This window comes from Portunus trituberculatus, chromosome 32 (genome assembly GCF_017591435.1).
Source record: "Portunus trituberculatus isolate SZX2019 chromosome 32, ASM1759143v1, whole genome shotgun sequence".
NCBI lineage: Eukaryota > Metazoa > Arthropoda > Malacostraca > Decapoda > Portunidae > Portunus > Portunus trituberculatus.
Genome location: NC_059286.1, coordinates 7,391,002 through 7,413,010, shown reverse-complemented (window position 1 = coordinate 7,413,010; position 22,009 = coordinate 7,391,002). Strand labels below are relative to the sequence as shown.

Here is a 22,009-nt window from a genome sequence, read left to right as displayed (position 1 = left end):
GTTAATGGCCAGAGTCTTCACTATTCTAATCCCCCACATGAGTTTCTGAAGCTGTATAAAATCACAAAATAGTAAGCAGAATGAATATGGAAATGCATCATGGTATTGAAGGGGTTAAGGAAAGAGTCACAACTTTAGCACACTCAAACATTAAACATTGCTGATTCAAGACATTCCTTCCACACTTCTCCTTACACTTCTCAAGGCAGACTATGAAGAAAAAGTACATGTATATCAGACCAAAGATATAACTGTAACACCAACAGTAACCACACTCATCCTTAGCCTTAGCCACACTGACTCCACAAGTATGAAATGCCAGGAAAGAATTACAAACAGCCTCCTCTTTTAATGATTATCCCTAATCATTGGACAACACACACACAGCAGTTCTAGGCCAAGGCAAGAGGGGTGAGACTGAGATGGTTGGGGAATGTTAGAATGAATGAGGTATGAGTGGGAAGGAGGATGCTGGAAATGGGAAAAGAGGAAAACCAGAGATTTATAGATGCATTGATGGAAAACATGCAAGTGGTGGGTGTGTGAGAGGAAGGTGAGGAAAATCAAGTATTAGAGAAGGATAACGTGAGACTTGAGATGGTTGTGGCATATATGAAGAAGGATGCTGGAAAATGGAAAAGGACGAAGACCAAAGAGGAGATTTATGGATGCATTGAAAGAAGACATGTAAATGGTGGATATGATAAGAGGAAAAAGAAGAAAACTCAGTATTAAAGTAGGATAAAACCTGCTGTTGTGATCCCTAGCAAGAACCGGCAAAAGGAGAGCATCATTTTATTTTTTCTGTTCAATAAGAGAAAGAATGCTTGTGGATTGGTACCATCACTGTCACGTCCTCTCCAGCTGGCAGCGTTGTAGCCTTGAAGTGGTAGTGGTGTGGAGGGTTGTGGATGAGTTTAATAGCTCTCATCTCATTGCAAGTGCCTACTTCTGTGGAGTCTCTTAAGGCAAGTCTCTCCAGATGTTAAGAGGCTCTTCACTGTAAATCTTGGTCCTAACAGATTTAGTTTAAAGAGGCAACATCAGGATCTGGCTACACTAACAATAAACTGAATTCATAACTTTTCATGATTGGTTATATTATACAAGAGTTCAATATGCTATGATGGAACACTTCCCCATCAACAGAAAGGAATGAATCTGTGGGTGAACCAACACACAGGTGGCCTAGACAGTGGTCAACAAGTTATGTGAATCTTATGGCTACAGATCAAGACTTTTCTTTCTTTGGGTCTTTTTTTTAGGAACTGACACCAAAGACAGTTTTCTCTATTTATCATTATTATTATATTTATTAACCTTTCTGAAGCCCTCGGCCAGAGCCTCTCCAACATAAAGAGAAAAAATTGAGATTAACACCCACTAATAAACTGCTTTGTAATAACTCCACCAAGACCAAGAAAAATTGTGGATGTGATAGATGGAAGCATGATGTCCGATACTTCACTTTCATCTGAAGCATCTGGTGGAATACAATCACCATCAACAACAGTTATGATTGACCTTGAACTACACTCTTGGTGACTGGGCAGCCAACACCACCATGCAGCAGTGTCAGGTGGGGGAACAAGGTCTGTTGGGCATCACTGGTAATTGGTGCCTACTGAGGACACCAATGTAAATATGATGCCCCTTTTTTTTTGTTGCTCTGACAAGTGACGAGCAATTGTGTGTATTGTAGTAGTTGTGGTAGTAGTGTGTGTGTGTGTGTGTGTGCATATATAATACCAGTAGTAGTAAGTGTGATTCCCAGACACTAACAAACACAGACCAGCAGAGAAGCAATGCGTTAGTTGATTATGAGAGGAATAAGACTGAAGAATGAAAGACATTTTTTCCACTTTATTTATTATGAGAACAAAATGTGTTGACAACAAGGCCAAGGCAGGAGTTGCCACAGTATTGCGTCTAGAACAGCAATTTAAGTAGTACACTGGTGGGTGTGCGAGACAAGCTGTCTTGAGGGTGGCAGCACGACCCAATACTGGCTGGCAACTGCTGCTAACCGTTTTGGACCAGCAGTAGATGTTCCCTATGTACAGTACTTACAGTGATACAAATACAAGCAAAATGTTTGGGATAAAAAGCCTTGCATTGGTAATATAATGGCATATACAGGGTCATCAGGTATTACAAAAGTGGTCTAGCTAGGCTTTAGGAGTAATGGACGACATGTTGCATGATGACTGAGGTGTGGGGGGTGGGGGAGGCTCACAGCCCTCGCTAATCCCATTGCAATACATAGAGCACTTTATTCTTAACAAGGAAATATATAATAAATTCAGCTCACTGTACAAAATTTCATAGGTATATACACAAAAATAATTAAATTTTCTCTGATTGGGATTAAGGAAGATGTACCATTTACATCAAGCAGCAGCAGCAGTGCCCTGTGAGCCTGGCACTGTGGCACTGTGCCCTGTCAGCCTGGTGAATGTCAGTCACTGAGACCAGCACAGTCCACAGCCTCACTGCCTGACACTGGCACCTCCCATGCTGCCTTCCTGGTACACCCAGGGCACGGCACCCTGCACCACCACCACCACCACCACTCACACTCTCACTCTCTCTCTCTCTCTCTCTCTCTCTCTCACACACACACACACACACACACACACACACACACACACACACACACACACACACACACACATGTGCCAACAGCCTCACTTAGTTGGCACTGATCAGGACCACTGTCCCTGAACCCTTGGTTCTCACAAGTTGTTAAAGCTACTTCCTATTACCTCTATGGATGATAAAAAAGTTTCAGTTGAGTTTCCTTATCCAGTTATGATTCTGTCGTACAAAAATACAGTCACTCCTGGACAGCTAAGTAGAGCCTCTACTAATACTGAACCTCGATGCTCCAGACAAATTAGGAATGCACTTGGTAAAGGATGAAAATGCAAAGCAAGTAACCAAGAAACCATTAATAATAGTTTGTTCCATGATGATGTCGGGGATGTGATAACGATGGAATAAAGCCATGATAAATATTTTGAGCTGCATAACTTACAGTGAGTAATGAGTACTTCTCAGGAGCACTGAGGGTGATGATTGAAATATCCTTGTGAAAATATACACTTTGTAATGGAAATGATATTCGTCTCTGATATACAACTCGAGGAAATCCCACAATATACAAAGGCGTGGCTTCACAGGACAGTCCCTGCAAGGAACCCATAAATGAGTCTAGTATATGAATCCAAACTAAACCAAGAAACATGTAGGTCTGAAGTGCTTCACACCTACACTAAAAGAATACATGTATGCAAACTAATATGCAAGAGATGCGTCGTGAGCGCCCGACACACCACACTCAGAGGCGGCACTGCAGGGGGCCACACTACTGCTCCAGGCACACCAACGGCCCACAGCCACCCAACCCTCTCACTGGTGGGGCTCTTGGTGGAGGCTACCGAGAGTCTACGTCACCACCAGGGCCATCCACCTCTTGGGCCCCTGATTCCAGCCACTGCGGCCACTGACTGAGACTGTCTGAAGCTGAAGAGACGAGCTGCCAAGGGAGACCACTGAGCCTGTCCGCTGCTGGGCCACTCAAGCACCAGGCAGGGAGGTCAGGGGAGCAGGCAGCAATGCAAGGCAGTGAACTTGTGCCGTATTGAAGGTTACAAGTCTAGTCATTGCAAAAAAATACATAAATCAATAAATAAAAGCAGCAGAACTACTACATACCTTACTAGGGAGATTGCTGCTCAGTCCTCACTAATATTTTTGACTGTGTGGATGGCGGAGAAGTAAAGAAGACAAAACTGTTTCAATACGACACACAAAGAAGCGAGGAAAGTTGCTGCAAAACTAAATAAAAAAAATAAACAAACAACTGTCCTTGCTATGAGCCAAACAAGAATCACTGAGGTGCACTGAAATGTAAGAATCATAAGTATACCTGAAATTCAGCCTTCCAGATAACGATGATAACAGTTAACGTTCCCTGACTGATGCATTACGTATACTAAATGGATCACTGAGAATGTGAGCTTGGATTTTAACTCGATATAAAAAGCATATCATTAAACATACCACCATTCCAAGCCTCAAAGCAACCCAGAACATGCACAGACAAGCCCTTCCATGATGAGCACCACTAGCACAGCAGCCCTAATCACTCCAACAGCCTCAGAGCTTAAAGGGTATGTGTTCCTCCCTGCGCCTCAGCCTCAACACCCACGAACCTTCACTCAGGAAGACTCAAGTGGCAGAATCTCAAGAAGATAAGCTGAGGTGATGGATGGGGGTTAGATGTAGGCATGAACAACAGCAGGACCCTCACTGCTGCAGAGAATGGCTGGCAGCTCACACTATGACCTGCAGTCCCCGGCAAGCAGAGTGAAATATCTCCACCAAGCCAGAAGGTGACTAGCGCTTTGCTTGGATTTGCTAAAGTGACTGAAGATTTAAAGATTTTGAAGATGTTGTGTGAAATTAAGTTCCCAAAGAAAGAGAGGCTGGTGGGGAGGAAATAACAGTAAGCCAAAGTATAAAGAACAAAGTGATTCAACAAAATTCTTACAACAAAGGCCTCTAATCAAAGTGCATCGCTAAAACAGGAGGAGAGTTATTAAAAACAATAGAGCAATGGTTGTCGATGAGTTACAACTATTACACAGGCACAGTTCTTCTCAAAACACAACAGCAAGTCATCAGCGACAGTGACGTCAGTGTTGGGGCGCCTTGGGGCTGGCAGGTGGTCACACTCGGACATCCAACCAATACCAACGTAACGATTTCACAATGAGATGCAGGAAGCCACGATGGGGAAACAATAATTCCTCGAAACCATTATCACTGTTACTAACTATCACTACAACCACTGCTGCTACTCCTACCACTACACCTGCTGCTGCAACAGGAGTCACAAGAGGCACTGACCATCCCCATGAAGCATCATCCCCAAACTGACTTCACTCACTGTCCTCTCATGAATCACTGGTGCATTCATGTTCAAGAAAGCCAGCCCACATGGCAGCTGCAACTCCTTACCACCCTTCTTGTTGCTTTTCCTCTTTTCTGTGTAGTAATTTCATCCTTGCCTTCCTTTGCACTCGTCTCTTTCTTTGGTACACTTGTGTCTAATATCACAAGGTCGCTTCAGGTTTGTACACACTTTTTACATTAATAATCTCAGCAAGAGTCTAAGCAGTGCACGCCGCCATGAGACACTGCCGGGCGTTGCAGTTCACGCCAGCCACAGAACACGGCCGCCCCACTTGACTTACTTCACACAGCACTGCAGGGCTAATGAGCACCCCTGAGGCAGTTGCTCACTCCATGCAGTGCGGCGGGGCTAAAGGATGCCGTTGGTCAAGTACTGGAAGCCGTCGTACAGCTTGGTGGTGAGGGAGTTGATTGCGTCATACACCAGCGAGTCAAGGTACACCTGCAGCTGCTCCTCTGTCATGTTCAGGTGGAAGCGTCCCTTGAGAGCTGGCACCACCGACGCCCCAGCACGGAAACACGCCAGCTTGGACCCTGTCACAATAACACCAATGCTCAGTAACCTCAATGCCTTAATTCTCTCTCTCTCTCTCTCTGACATAAACTGAGATAAACTGGAAAGGCTACAGCATGTCTTGAGAAAGATGAATAACAGCTACATTTTGCATTAATCAGCTGTGATGACTATTGTAACTGAAATATTAGCCATGTTCCCTGTGAGACTGATTAAAATTGCTACATGTCTTGAGAGAGAGAAACAGCAGGAGCTCGTAGTGATCAATGACCCACCTCAGCTCACAATCCACCCTCTCTTTCAATGATAATAGCATACATTTATCTTCCCTACTTGGCACACCTGAAATATTTGCCACACTTCCCATTCAAGATGAGAGTGAAAGGCAACATGTTCTTAGTAAGATGAATAAGAGCAGGTTGTACTCCTGACCCACCTGAGCTCATGACCTCCACCAGAGAGATGATCTTCTCGTTGTGCTTCCTAGCCGCCAGCATGCCCTGCAGCAGGAGGATCTTAAAGTAGGCAAACATGTCAGACGTCTCCCCGCCCATCACCTCCACTAGCTCTGGTGTCAGCTTGAAGGGTGACGCCTCGAAGCCAAGGTTGCGGGGCGAGGAGGAGAGCATGAAGCCAAAGTCGATGTGTATGATGTGTCCCTCGTTGTCAAGGAGAATGTTACCGTTGTGTCTGTTGGAGAGACAAACACCACATCACTCACACTCACACTCACTCTAGCTTCACTCCCTCACTACACTGCACTCTCTATCATAATTCAGTACATCTCAACCTGACAACCATCTACTTCACCACAACAACTCCTGTGCCTCACAACTCATCACCTAACTAACTGCTGTAAATTCAACATAACTTCCAGGGCACACATTTCTTAACCAAACAACTTTTATATCACCATAAACTTCCAAGGACAAACATCTCATAACCAAACTAACTGCAGTAAGCTGAACACAAAAAACTTCCAGAGCACACCTTTCATACCCTAATGACTTGTACATTACCACAAATAACTCCTAAACCACTCAACTCAACCCCTGTTCACCTATGCTTCACCAACAAACAACTCTCAGGACACACAACTTACCACCTGTTCATTATGACAAACAACTATACCACACACATCACTACCAGTCTATTTGTCCAGTACCACAAACAACTTCTATACCATACTATTCACCCCTGTCTACCTGTGCTTCACCAACAAACAACTCCCAGGAAACACTACTCATCTGCCCACCTGTTCATTACCTAAAACAGTGGTTCCCAACCTAGGGGTAAATTACCCCAGTGGGGTAATGACCCCATATTTTTGGGGTAATGGATGTTTGGCATGGGATGAGGCAATCAGTTTACATTTTCATATAATTTCAATGAAGATTTCTATTAATTTTTTTCTGCTTTCTATGTATGAACTAAAATTACTTCTTTTCGTATTATAGATTTGCATTATTGTGTTGCATAGTTTCTATTTTGTCTGTTTTTGAAGTATGAAATAGTTACTTTTTTTTCCTATATTACGAGTATTTGTTCATTGGGGTAATGGATGATTGTGAAATTGTATTTTTGGGTAATCGCTGCGAAAAGGTTGGGAAACACTGACCTAAAACAACTCCTATACCACACACCACACCACCTGTCTATTTGTACATTACCACAAACAACTCCAATACCACACACCACACCACCTGTCTACTTGTACATTACCACAAACAATTCTTATACCACACATCTTGCCCTCTGTTAACCTGTGCTTCACCAACAAATGACTCATGGAACACACAGCTCACCACTTGTTCAGCACCACACACAACTCCTATACCACACACCTCGCCCCCTGTCCACCTCTGCTTCACCAATAAACAACTCCCAGGACACACAACTCACCTATCCTTCACCTGGATGATGTAACACACCAGACAGTAAGCAGCACATGATTCCACAAACTTCCTCTGTGCCGTCAGGAATTCCTCAGAGTTCTTGTCACCAAACTCCTTGGTGAAGTACTCCAGCAGCGACATCTTGCTGTTCTTTTTGATCTGGTGCAGCGAGCAGGTGTTCAGGATGGGCTCTATCATGCCAGAGTCGTCCGACAACACCAAGATTCTGCCGGCAAAGAAGTTATCGTATATGTCAATAGAATGTGCTTTTATTCTTGGCATCAATAGAACACTCAAAATATTTTCATCAAGGTGGTTCTACTGTCAATATCTGCATTATGAAGAGACAACTTGTAATCTCATCAAGACTACAAGATTCTAATAGCAAAGAAGTTACCATGAGGGTCAATAGAATGTGCTTTTATCCTTGGTATCAATAGAACATACTCAAAACATTTTCATCAGGGTGGTTCTACTGTCAATATCTGCATTATGAAGAGACACAACTTGCTATCTCACCAAGACTATAAGAGTTTCTTTAACACATTCAGTACTGGGATGCATTTTTAATTTGAGTTTTGGGTTAGATTAGACAATTTCATTTGCATTATGAAGGGTCTATGAAGGTCAAAAGATTAATGGCAGTCTTCACTATTTCAATACCCACATAAATTTCTGAAGCTGTATCAAATCACCAAAAGTAAGTAGAATGAATATGGAAACACGTCATGGTATTCAAGGGGTTAAATATCACAACAGCAGATGAGAAAAGTGAATTATATATCAAGGAGTGAAAGATAAACTGTACATCTAAAAAGTTATATTCTGAGTACCAGCTTTCCTCCCTTCCAAATATCATGACTTTTATTTCCTTCCCAAAATTATCTCAAGGTGTTCATCCCTTTTTTCCTTCCCCCCCTCTACATCTCTTTTCATTTCTTACATTTTTTCTCATTTACATTTCTCTTTGCCTATATTTTTTTCCCTCTTCTACACTTTCTTTTTATCATCTCTTTCAATTTTTCATCTACATTTTGCTCTTTATTTTCTATCATCTCTTACAATTTTTAATCTACATTTCTCTTGATATTTTTCTCCTCTCCTACATTTTCTTTTTATTATCTCTTATAATTCTTTTATTTACAATTTTCTCTCAACATTTTTTTCCTCTCATACACTTTTCTTTTCATCATCTCTTAGAATTTTTCACCAACATTTTTCTCCTCTTCTACACTTCTCTTTCCTCCAACACTTCTCCTTCACCTACAGCAAAAAACATACTGCTGTACTCACTTGTAAGGTTTGAGCCACAGTGACACCTTTTCCTCAGTCCAAATCTTCTGGAACATGCACAGCAGCTGATACGCCAACAGCTCCTGCCGCAGGTCGTCCCCACACTTGACGATGACAGAGAGCAGCCGCCATGACGCAAGGTGTCCGTAAGGTGACGTCTCCCTGATCCGCTCCACCTGTCGAAGTCCACATGGCTCTTTATTCCCTCACTTTTACTATGGTTTATTGTTACAGACAGACAGATTGATGGTTATTCATGTTTTTCATTGTTCAAGTCATTTGTTGGATTCTGAGTTATTAGCAGTATTTCATTATTCAATTATAACTTTACTTTATTTTACAGTTTATGGGTACATTGCAGAATTCACATACTCTTTATCATCATCATATTTGCCTCTCGTCACTACTATATTCCTGTCATCTTCACATCACCATCCTTCACCTCACCACTACCACAAAAAGTTCCCATCACCACTACTAGCCATCTTAATCTACTATCACCACCCTTCACCAGCCTCTACCACAAAAATTTCCCATCACCATCACCATCCATACTTCACCTCTACCAAGCATCACCACTATTAGCCTCCCATCGGTCTCCTCACCAGCCCAGCACACAGCACCCACCTTGCTCTCCCAGGGTTCCTTAAGGGCAGCAGCTGAGGGGTCATCCGGGTCCCTCTTGAATCCTGTGTTGGGGGCGTTGACAGTTTCCGAGAGGCGGCGTCGGATGTCGGCCGCCCCTCGTGCTGTCAGTTCCCGGGAGTCACAGGAGTCAAGGGACATCATGGAAATGGTGTCTCTGTCTCTGGGTTTCTTGAGGCGACAGTACTGCTGGCTGATCTCGTCGTCCTCGTGGCTCCAACAGTCACTCTCATCGATGTAGCCTGGCAGGAGAAAGTTGCAGGGTTGATGTGATGTGGCAGTGTGGTTTTATATAACTTGTATTTTAGCCTCTTCTGGTTGCAGGGTTGGTGATGTGATGTGGTAATGTGCTTTTATTTAGTTTGTATTTTAATCTCTTCAGTACCATGATGCATTTTTGTATCTATTCTGCTTATTATTTGGTGATTTTATGCACATTCAGACACTTATGTGGGGATTGAAATGGTGAAGACTCTGGCCATTAATCTTCTAACCTCCATAAACTCTTCCTAATGTCAATAAAATGGTCTAATCATACACAAATCTCAAGGTAAGAATGTGTCCCAGTTCTGAATGGGTTAAGATTTTAACAAGATATTTCTGTCTGGAGTTGGTTGTGGGGATGATTTGACATTGTATTTTTATATACATTTTTAGTTTTAAGATTTTAGCAAGAGAGATTTCTTTTGCATGATGATTATAGATTACTGATGCTACATTGCTTCTGAACTCTTGGTAGTGAGTGTCTTCATATTACTTCATGTATATATCAGATTTCTTCCAAATTTTTCTTTCCTTTTGCATTGTAACCTACAGTAGATTGAAAATGCTAGCCAAAGTAGAGAGAGTTGTTATATTCCTTAATTAGGTTGTGGAGGGGAAGGCTGTAGGGTTCATAATGCTAAACACTAAATGTTTGGTAACGTGTATTTCTTTATATGTTCTTTAATTTCAAGGATGGGAAGTGAGCCAAAACAGGACAAGATTCTGATGTTCTTTTACACTGATCCTTATGAACAGTTGTGGTAAAGTTCATGCATGACAGGAAGACTGGTGACTAGTGTGTGTTGGTGGCACTACCTGAGGTGAGGTGTGGCGAGCTGAGGGAGGAGGGGATGGAGGAGGTGGAGCCGAGGCCACTGCTGGTAGTATTGGTGGTGGTGGTGATGGGGGTGGCGGTGGTGAGGTCCAGCTGAGAGGATGAGGTGGAGGCAGGGGAGTTGTTGATGAGGTTCTCCTCTGAGCGAGTGTGGCGCAGGCTGTGTGCCAGCTTGGACTGCACCGCTGCTGTGTCCACGCTGTCCACCTCCAGCACCTCCACGTAGATGATGTACGGCGCCTGTGAGACCAACCACCGTTACATGAGTGTGTATTCAAAACATTTGTCCCAGACTGTTGGCTAACTCTACAAACCTTTTAGGGAACTGGCAATCAAGTAGGCTATTTTTTTATATTTTTGTTGCCCTTGGCCAGCTTCCCCTCTTTCATAAAAAAAATAATAATAAATAAATAAATAAATAAATAAATAAATAAATAAATAACAAAAAATAAAAAAAGGCTGAGTTTAATGTAAGCTAATACAACTTGTCTTGTTTTCATAGCCACTACCATCAAACTCAGCGCTGTTTTCTGAAATGCTTTGCTCTCTCATCACAACTATCTTAAAGGCTACTGAGACAATATTCCTGGTTTTCACAAGTGACTTTCTAGTTATTAACATGAAAATCTTGTCAAGTTGGATCTAGAACTGTAAAAACACCATTTAAAACCCATGTAACTTCAACTAGAGCCTCTTGAAAATAGTAAAGCTGGAGCAAAGAAGCATTTTCAAATATGGTCTTAATCGTGTGCATGTGCGTGTGAATGTGTGTGTGTGTATGTGTGTGTGTACGCCTGCTAGCCTATCCCACACACCTTATCCTTTGAGTTGAGCACCACGGCGGCCTGGGGTGGGATGCGCACTACATGGTGAGGCTGCTCGGTGGCACACAGCGGCAGGTACACTCGCGCCGGCAGGTTCAGGTTGAGCACCGAAAGTTCTGCCAGCAGCCGGGAGGTTTTGGCTCTTTGGTTGGCTGTGCCCCGAGCCGCTTCCCAATGGTGATGAGGGTGCGGACAAACTCCAGCTCTGGGGATAATCTTGGAGCCTGCCGGGGGAGGAGAGGTAAAGACTGTTAAGGGAGATGGTACGGGAAGGGTATATTAAAATAATATGAAGGGTGTATTAAAAAAGTAAGAGGAATGTATTAAGACAGTATGAGGGTTGTATTAAAACAGTATGGAAAGGGTGTATCAAATATGAGGTGTGTATCAAAACAGTATGGGAGAGGTGTATCAAATATGAGGGGTGTATTAAAACAGTATGAGGGGTGTATCAAAACAGTGCAAGGGGTGTATCAAAACAGTATAAGGGGTGTATCAAAACAGTATGGGAGGGGTGTATCAAAACATTATAGAAGAGGTGTATCAAAACAAAGGAATAGGTAACTGAAGGAGAAACATTTAGAGAGTGTATGGGAGAAACACATGCATAAGATTAGGAGTAAAGAAACAAGGAGGGGGATATGTTGAAGGGGAAACGATTTAAAGAGAGCATATTGGAAGAGTATATGCACGATAGTGAGGGTGAGGAAAGCAAGGAGAGTTGAAGGAATCATAGCAATAGATACAGGAATGAGACAGAATACAGGATCAAGAATAAAGAAATAAAGAAATGGGAGTAGAAAGATAAACCAGGAATGAGTCAGAATACAAGATCAAGAATAAAGAAATGAAGTGAGAATTGAAAGATAAACCAAGGAATGAATGCAAGAATGAGACAGAAAGAACTTAACCCCTTCAGTACCAGGATGCATTTCCATACTCATTCTCTTTACTATTTGCTGATTTTATACAGCTTCAGAAACTTATGTGGGGGATTAAAATAGTGAAGACTCTGACCATTAATCTTGTGACCTCCATAGAAAGTTCATAATGTAAATAAAATTGTCTAATTGCACCCAAAACTCACAGTAAAAAATACATCACAGTACTGAAGGAGTTAATAAGGTACTAATGGATGTAACTTATACAACTAAAAAAAACTATTCAAAAATACTGAGCCAGGATTAACTAAGCTTTGCAACACACAACCAACAAGAAAACAAAAAAAAATGAGTGAGTGAGTAAGTGAGTGAGTAAAAGAACGAGTGAGTGAAGGAGTGAGTGAGTGAGTGAGTGAGTGAGTGTGTGTGTGTGTGTGTGTGAGTGAAGGAGTGATGAGTGAAGGAGTGAGTGAGTGAGTGAGTGAGTGAGTGAGTGAGTGAAGCAAAGGAATGTATAACTATTACTCTTGTCAGTCACTCAAGGCAACAGTGGACGTCACTCACCCCACAGTGGCACTCGACAGCCTTGCCCCTCAGGGAGTTACACCGCGCCTCCTCCGAGTCAAAGCAGCAGCAGCCATTGTCGAAGGCACGGCCGGATGCAAGGTCACCCAAGCAGTTTTTTATGCTTCCTGAAAAGTTTGAAGATCGTTAATTGTTTTCTCTATGAGACTTTTGACTACGCTTCCTGAAAATTGTGGAGAATATTAATCATTTCAAGAGTTTATTGATTGTGCTTCCTTTTACATCTGACGACCATTAATTGTTGTTTCAATGCCCCTAGTGACTGTGCTTCCTGGAAAGTGTGAGGGGCATTAATTGTGTTTTCTATGGGGCTAATGACTGTGCTTTCTGGAAAGTGTTTGGGACCCTTAATTGTAATTCCTGTGGCTCTATTCACTAAGCTTTCTGAAAACTGTACAGATCCAGTGCTTCATCTGTTCCTGGAAAGTGTAAGGCATGTCAGTATGTGGCAGGAAAACCCTCTAATCATATATTCACTGGTAGAGTAAATGCCTATTGACTCCTGGGCTGCCTCACCAGGAAGTGTAGGCTCACATATCCACTTTCCTATGACACAGGAGATCAATACTTTGCTTGCTGACTGACACACAATACCACCAAGAGAAAGCATTTATTGAGCCCCTTGTGCATACACTCATACATAAACATTATACCGATTGACAGATCATTTATCTTTATTTCTTCATTTTTTATAACCTACTGAGCAATAAGTGTCACTATGAAACTAAATAACATGAAATACTTATTGTCGCTGTAAAGAATAACCAATAGAGTCACACACACACACACACACACACACACACACACACACACACACACACACGACCTCAGGCAGTGAGTCAGGTTGCATGAGGAACTGCAATACCTTTCATGATGCGTTCACCAGACACCTGGGGGAAGGACACGACCAAAGAGTGGAATCCTGACATGCATACAGTACTGGCTCATGACACACTGTTGTCCCTGTGCAGTGCTGGCTTAGCCTCAGCATGTGTGACTGTACTAACACTGGCTACTAACACTTCAGTGTGCTATGTGCTATGGTGCCCTATGTGCTGTGTTCTCTCATGAGTGTCCTGGTGCAGTGGTGCGAAAGATTCCCAGAGGTGGCTCAGCTGATACATCACATTCCCTCTCCTGCCTGTCTGTCACAACACTGCCTCCGTGACTGACTGACTCACTCTCACTCTCTCTCTCTCTCTCTCTCTCTCTCTCTCTCTCTCTCTCTCTCCCTCACATGCCTTATCAGTCAATGGATGGGAATCTCTCCTAATTGATGACACTTGCACTGTTTCTATTTTATTTGAGTTTCTGTGTTGCTTGACAGTAAACTTGTCACTCGTGGCAGTTAAGTGCTAAAATGCTTTCAGGTTTAGCCATGCAAGTCACTCACCTGTTCTACATGACTATTCTCTCAGTTAAAACCCTATTTTTCTTATTGTGTTGGTGCACAAACTTTGCAGAACAGAAAACTCCTCACTTGTATTCATGTTCACATTAAAACAACAATAGAATTTTATCATCCAAACATTTATTTACAAACAATGATTTAGTGTAAACCCTCATACACACAACAGCTGTACAGAGGACACAACACAAAACACTCTAATCTGAGCAACACACAGACAGATACACTAACACTTCCTTATCATCAACACCTGCTAACTGGAGCTGTCATCCTGTCATCATTCGAGTCCCATTGATCTGTTTGTATTTCTCAGAAGAATGTGTCACTCTGGCAAGCTTGGGTGCAGCTGTACTTGCATTCCAGCCTCTCCTAGCCTTGCTTCTCCCTTGCAATCCTTCACCAGGTAAACACACATTTCTACCTCCTTGGAACCTTGCGTTTAGTGACCCAGATTGTTACTCTTCACAGAATGCTTTCTAAATAAAATATTCACACATTTCTCGCATGCCAGTCTTGGCTTGTTCAATGACACTGTTCCTAGAATGCTGTGGGAGTATTCAGGGACACATTCCACCTCACGTCACTCTTTTCAATCCACTCAATCCTAATCCAATGGTGCAAAAAACTGCATAATCTCGATCCCACACACACACAACACACACCACCTGGTCTTTCTGAAGCTTGCTAAATAGTGACTGACTAAGTATTGCTTACACTACTTGGCTAACTGTAACACTGACCTTATAAATGTATATGTTTGTAAAGTTCATTTTGTGCAGTGATAGAATTGGACCATAGAATAACCTGTGTCTCGGTGAGAAATGTTCATTGTTGAAAGGTGTTTTATAAAGGACAGTCACACATACAGTACACAAAATTATTCAGATCCATGGATTTTAAAAGGCTGAAAAAAGAAAAGAAAAAAGCAACATACATGTAGTCAAGAGGCCTTTTCTTCCTTCATAATGTGAAAGAAAAATACTCTTTGGATGAACTATAAAAATCTACATTCTTATCCTATAAATGCAGCAGTGTTGTGAAATACTAGTCAAGCTTTATAAAAATGTAAGAGGAAATTCAAGTGTAGGGAACATGACTAAAGTAAGCTTAGGTGTAGCTGTACAGATGGCGGAGCTAAGCTAAGCAGTAACACCAGTGTCCACCACCACCACGACCCCATGGCCTGCATTCTCAAACACTTTTCTATCATTACACAACTGTTTTCAAAGGTCACAAAGATAATGAGTTGGGTTTTCAGAGGTGTTTTTATCATTAATGATGCTGAATACTTGCTAAACTGTTAGTGGAGTCATGAAAACACTCTGAAAACCCCAACAGTGTCTCCTTAAGCACAGTGAAAGCAGCGGTGATAAAAGTGTTGCAGTGCTTGAGAACATCGGCCAGTGTCTCATCACACCAAGCAGGGTGAGGCTCCACATTTGGGAATACAAAACTGTACATCAAGTGAGGCGTAAGAAAAGAAAGAGCATCAAGTACTTTAAGTGTAGTAAAGGCTAGGGCACTGACTCGTCCCTAAGCCAGGGGCAGCACGGCATCCACCACCCTGCCTGGTGACCTGACACCCCATGCAGGAGCTGACCTGAGGAGGGAGTCCGTTTGTGACCCCTGGAGGTGGTGGCAACGGCGGCAGGGGCGGGGAGGTGGCCCTGGAGAGCCACGGTGGCGTCAGAGCGGGAGCGCTGGTGGCCGCGCCGGGAGGGGTTTGGCAGGACAGCCGGGGGAATGAAGGGCGGGGACAGCTCGGTGACAGGGGAGCCGGGGTTTGAGCCGGGGCTGGGGTGCTCCTTGATGCGCGTGCACAGCGACGACCTCAGCATTGCACCTTCAGACTGGTCGCTGCCCTCACCACTTCCCCGCAGGCACTCCATCCCCTCCTGTTTGGGCCTGTGGGCAGAAATGCTGTGTGTTGCAGGTGCTTCTAGTACTGCATCTGGCAAAGTGTTCTACCCTCACTACTCAACTCTAAGAACACAAACACACAACAAAGTAAGGGAAGCTACAGGAAGGTGTCAAGCCCACACATGACAGTCCTTGTGTGACACACCAGCCATCACCCTCCATAGGTTTGTCTTAAGGTCTATCCTGTCCATCCTGTTTCTATACTTGCTGTGTGGTGTCAAGTGTTACATGTATTGGCCTATATGTGTGGTGACCTCCACTGTGTGCTGGGTCTGTGTGGAACAGCAGCATTACCTCCAGTATCAGGCCTTGCTACATCCATTGTGTCCTGTTACACTACTGTGTGGAGCCGTGTGGCAATACCATCAAACAATATCCGTGTAATCTCTCACTCTATTGTGCCATAAATTGTTTTACAACATAGGAGGACTGAAATCAAACTTAGAGCTTTAAAATTGAAAGAAAGTACCTATTTCATACACAAAAGTGGAAAAATGCTATTACATACAAAAATATTTCAGTCAGAACAATATTCTTTTTCTCCTTTCCATTCTTTCCTCCTCCTCCTTCATTATCATCATCACCACCACCACCTGGTGTTGTCTCACCTTAGTTCGTCAGACAGGATGAGGTTCTTGAGCTTGGTGCCGTGGGACTTTTTCCTCAGCAGGGCGGAGTCTGTGGCGAACGCCTCCAGCAGCCAGGCACACTGCAGGGCGAAGGTGCTGTCGTGGCGGCAGAAGTGCACCAGGAAGGGGTGCAGCACCTCGGCCACCTCATAGGTCTGCACGTACATGTTGACCAGCTGCGGCAAGAAGAAGTGTGCGTCGGAGGGTGGCATGGAGAACAGCCGGTTGCCAATATACTGCTGCACGCCCGGCTCCTTGCACTTGTACAGGTACGACACCGCCATCGACATGTCAAACATTTTGCTCTCAAACAGCCGCAGCAACAGCGACTGTTTCTCTGCCAGTTTGCTTTTGGTCAATGTGCCGCTGGCGCCACACACTCCCTGGGCCACCGCACTCCTCTGGGTCATCACTAACGCACTCACTCCACCACCACCACCACCACCACTCTGTGCCCTCGCCACATCACACAAGGGTCTCTTATCCTTAGTACTGGCCCCATGTTTGGTCCCCTTCCCCCGGGCCAGGGTGGGAGTGGGTGTGGTATCACTGGGGTCCTGGGGTTCCTCACAGGGGTCCTTGGGGGGCGTCTGGGCCTGGGAGTCTGGGGAGGAGTCAGGAGACTTGACATTCTCCTCCGCCACTAACGTAAGGTCCACTGCATCTCCCTCCACCTCCACCTCGTCCTCCACCTCCCCCAGGGGCACGTCGCCCTCGGGCTCCCCCATGGTTGCCTCACCGTCCAGGGTCTCAGAGTACACGCTCTTCACCTCACAGTCAGAGCCAGCGCTGCCGGCCTCCAGCGCCTCCACACTCTGGCCACGCTCTGCACTCGACTCCCGCGTGGCGTCGCCCTCCGAGCCGCAGATGCCCGAGTCGTCCGAGCCGAGGCTGGACTGGTCGTAGCGGTCCTTGTCGCGCCTCACCACCACCGGGTGGCCCGCCGGCGCCACGCGGCAAGACTCATTTCTCAGGCGGAAGCTGGGCGCGTCGGAGAAGGTGAAGGACAGGGAAGGCTTGAGGGGTGGGCTGCTGGGGGGCGGGTGCTGCGGCGTGTCTCCGCCCTCCACCTCAGGGATCTTCTGCAGCACAGAGTCAAGGCTGCGGTTCCTCTGGTGCGAGCCGCTGTGGCTGAGGGCTGGCAGCGGCGGCAGCACTATGCCCATAGACCTGAAACACCAACACCACCACCATTAGCCTCACTGTGTGGTTTATTCACAAGTCTCAGTGTGGACAGTGTATTCCTACATTTCAAGGTGAGTAGTTAATTTTTTATCTCACATAATGTTGTCTTCCTCTCTTGGGATGACTTAGCCCCTTGCAGCTCCCACAAATCACAGCATTTATCAGACTGCTATGTAGAGATGAACAGATAAGATAACAAATGGGAACAAAACACAACCAAGAAGCAGCACAAGGACTCACACAAACAAAGACGGGAGACAAGATACACAACAACTGACAAGGAGACAATCAATACACGAGAAAAATAAAAACATTAAAGAACAAAAAGACCACAAAGAAGGAAGAAATGAGGAAAAAAATCTGTCAACATACATGAAGTTGAGGGAAAGGTTGCACTAGACAAACAGTGAAGCAACAAAAGATGGACAATGGATAAGGAAGAATGAAAGAAGATGTGAAAAAATTAAAATTACTAGAATGATAGAAGGAAACAAAACAACACCAAACAAACGCACCTAAAGTCGAGGGAAAGATTGCGCTGGTGGTTGGCACGATGTTTCCTGCTGGTGGCGGCGTGGGGGGGTGGGGGACGATGCACACCAGCACCGCCATGAACTGTAGCAAACTGCTCAGGTGGCGGCCGGGGCGGTGCGGCGGAGAGCGGGGCGGCACACAGGGACAGCGGGGCATGGGCTCTCCTGGCTCGTCGTGGGGAAGCGGCGCTGAGGGCAGGGACCTCCATGGTGATGGCAGGCCGCCTCCACGCGGTGCCGGCCACACCCAACACTATTCGGTGCCCGGCCCACCATCACGCAGCATTACACACACTGAAGCACAAGAAACCACCATTATACCACACGCTGAAATGCACCACTGCTATGTGTAGAACCAGAAATAATCCTAACGTAACACAACAGCATCATCACAGAACACACAGAAATACACCACAATGACACCACACTTACAATCTACTTAATCTAACCTCACATGACTTAACCCAAGACTAACACTACACCACACACTGAAATGCATCACAACACCATCACATATCAAAGTAAACCCCAATAATATAAGCCAAGACAATACTGCAACATCACCAAGATAATATTGCAACATCACCAAGTCAAAATAATGCCTTATGTTAAATACCCCATAAACAATACATCACAGATTCACACTCAAACAATGACAACAAATTACTGTCCTTAAATAAACAGTGTACGAAAAACCAGACCAAATGACCTATAATTTCTCCCAACAAAGGTGCAGCAGGTGATCTTGTGAGGGGCACGTCAACCTCAAGACTGTGGCCTGCTTACATGCACGCACACACACACACACACACCACCACCACCACCAACACACCAAACACAGCGCCTACTTAATGCCCAACACACCTCCAGGCAACATTCCAGCCACTCTCTGCACAATAAGCACTGCCACACTCATCACTCAAGAATCAGATTGCCTCATGTGATTCTTAACCCCTTCAGTACTAAGACGCATTTCCACCTTGACTTTTGCGTATGATTAGACTATTTTATTTGCATTAGGGATGGTCTATGGAGGTCAGAAAATTAATGGCCACAGTCTTCACTATTTAAATCATGGAAATATTAACCCCTTCAGTACTAAGATGCCTTACCACCTTGACTTTTGTGTATGATTAGATGATTTTATTTGCATCAGGAAGGGTCTATGGAGGTCAGAAAATTAATGGCCACAGTCTTTACTATTTTAACCATGGAAATATAAACCCCTTCAATACTGAGACACAATTTTTACCTTGATTTTTAGGTATGATAAGACAATTATATTTGCATTTGGAACGGTCTATGGAGGTCAGAAAATCAATGGCCACAATCTTCACTATTTTAACCATGGAAATATTAACCCTTCCATAACGGAGACACATTTTTTTACCTTGATTTTTAGGTATGAGAAGACAATTATATTTGCATCAGGAATGGTCTATGGAGGTCAGGAAATTATTGGCCAGAGTCTTCACTATTCTAATCCCAACATATGTTTCTGAAGCTGCATTAAATCACCAAATAGTAAGCAGAATGAATATGAAAAATGCATTCTGCTACTGAAGAGATTAAGAAGTTGCATTCCAGTCCCTAGTGTGTGTCTGTGCTGTGTTCCTTGTGTGTGTTTCTAGTGATCCCTTTACACACATGAGGGTGAATAGTTATTGTCTTTAGCTTGTATATCCTGTCACTAGTTTCTTTATGTTTGAGGGTAAAGAATGGTAACAATGTGTCTTTTGTTTGTGTGTCAGGTGAGTCTCTCCTTTACACATTCAAGGGAGGTGAAAGGACAATGGTAAGGGAAGGAAGGCAGTGAAAAAGTGAAATGAAATGTACATGAAATAGGAAACAAAGTGAAAAAAAACTCTCTTGGTCTAGAAGTAGGGTTTGAAAGAAAGAATGAATGAATGAAAGAAAGAAAAAAGAAAAAGAAAGAAAGAAAGAACGAAAGAAAGACTAAATAAGGAGAACACTGTACAAAACTTTCCTTCCCCTTAACCTTTATTCACCCACACACTAACACACAACACTCCTCCTCTTACTCTGATCCACCACCACCACCACCACCACCCACAATCACCACCACACATCACCACCACCACCACAGCCTGACTCGACCTTGTGTGAAGCCCGTGCCTGGCGCCACCTCCACACACACATACATACACACACACACACACACACACACACACACACACACACGCCCGTAAGGTGTCCGCCCACTGCACAAAGTAAACCAGTGTGGGGTGACCGCAATCCACAATCACACCCACACCCACAGAATAGCCTCCCACTTCTCCGTTGCCAGTTAGTTGTCAGGCTCCTATACTGAAACACTTCTATCTGTAGTGCCTCTCCATTCAGAAGCCTCTAGTTGAAGATACGGTAGTTTTTGGGTGTGTTTTGATGATTCTAGCCAAAGATTAGCCTTTTCAATACTGGGACGCAATCTTTTTACCTTGAGTTTTGTGTGTGATTAGGTAGTTGTCAGGCTCCAATTATGAAACACTCCTATCTGCAACTCCTCTCCATTTAGAAGCCTCTATTTGAAGACATGGTGATTATTTTGTAAGCGTGTTTTAATTATTCTAGCGACAGATTAACCTTTTCAACACTGGAACGCATTTTTTTTACCCAGAGTTTTGTGTGTGGTTAAGTACTATGAAACACTATCTGCAGCGCCTCTACATTCAGAAGCCTCTAGTTGAAGATACGGTGATTTGTAAGCGTGTTTTGGTGATTCTAGCGACGGATTAACCTATCATAAGAACATAAAAGAGGAAATCTGCAAGAGGCTGTGTTGTTAGGCCTACACGTGGCAGTCCCTGTATGATTAAAGTTACCTATCCATCTATCATCCCCATCCATAAATTTATCTAATCTTCTTTTAAAGCTCCTTATCAACTCAGCATTAACATGACCACTTAGTTTCTTCTACTCGTTAACCTCTACAAGCACTGGGACGCATTCTTACCACAAGTTTTTGGTATGATATGATTTTATTTACACTTGGAAGGAAAAGTCTGGATGAGGTCGAATATTATAAGACACGCCAAGAAAACAAGGGAAAAAAAAGTCAGATATAAAAAAGAAAAAGTCAGGATAATGTCGAATATTATAAGACACGCAAAGAAAAAAAAAAGGAAAACAAAAAAAAGAGACGTGAGGATAAAGTATAATATTATAAGACAAAAAAGTCAGATATTACAATAAAAGCAAGGATAAACAAGTCACATCACACCTGCCTCATTAGTTAATCAGATACGAACAGTGACGCCAACAGTACAATGAACACACACCTTTCCTCAGCTCTCCCCACCTCACACCTAAGCGCATTGAAGTCACAATCGGTAAATGCAAAAAGAACAATTGAAGTCAGATATTACACTTAACACCTTCAGTACTGGAACGCATTCTTACCACGAATTTGTGTACGATTAGATGCGTTTATTTACAGTAAGACAGGTTTATGGAGGTCAGAAGAATTAATTGCCAGTCTTCACTATTTTGATCCTTCACACAAGTTTCTGAAGCTGTGTAAGATCACCAAATAGTAAGAATGAATATGGAAACGCGTCATGGTACTGAAGGGGTTAATTATGATGTGAACACTGGCAA

General features: G+C 43.7%; 1 protein-coding gene across 1 annotated transcript in view; it reads right to left on the bottom strand.

Annotated features, from left to right (window-relative positions):
- Positions 1–1,848: 1,848 nt before the first annotated feature.
- Positions 1,849–22,009, bottom strand: part of LOC123512067 (phosphatidylinositol 4-kinase beta-like) — a 96,194-nt gene continuing 76,033 nt past the window's right edge. Inside the window, 12 exon segments of the mRNA XM_045268247.1 lie at positions 1,849–5,514; positions 5,931–6,184; positions 7,397–7,615; positions 8,683–8,858; positions 9,310–9,569; positions 10,408–10,666; positions 11,242–11,390; positions 11,393–11,474; positions 12,696–12,823; positions 15,725–16,029; positions 16,653–17,843; positions 18,374–18,685. Of these exon segments, the coding sequence (XP_045124182.1) occupies positions 5,330–5,514; positions 5,931–6,184; positions 7,397–7,615; positions 8,683–8,858; positions 9,310–9,569; positions 10,408–10,666; positions 11,242–11,390; positions 11,393–11,474; positions 12,696–12,823; positions 15,725–16,029; positions 16,653–17,843; positions 18,374–18,600 (3,435 nt within the window). The 5' untranslated portion in view covers positions 18,601–18,685 and the 3' untranslated portion in view covers positions 1,849–5,329.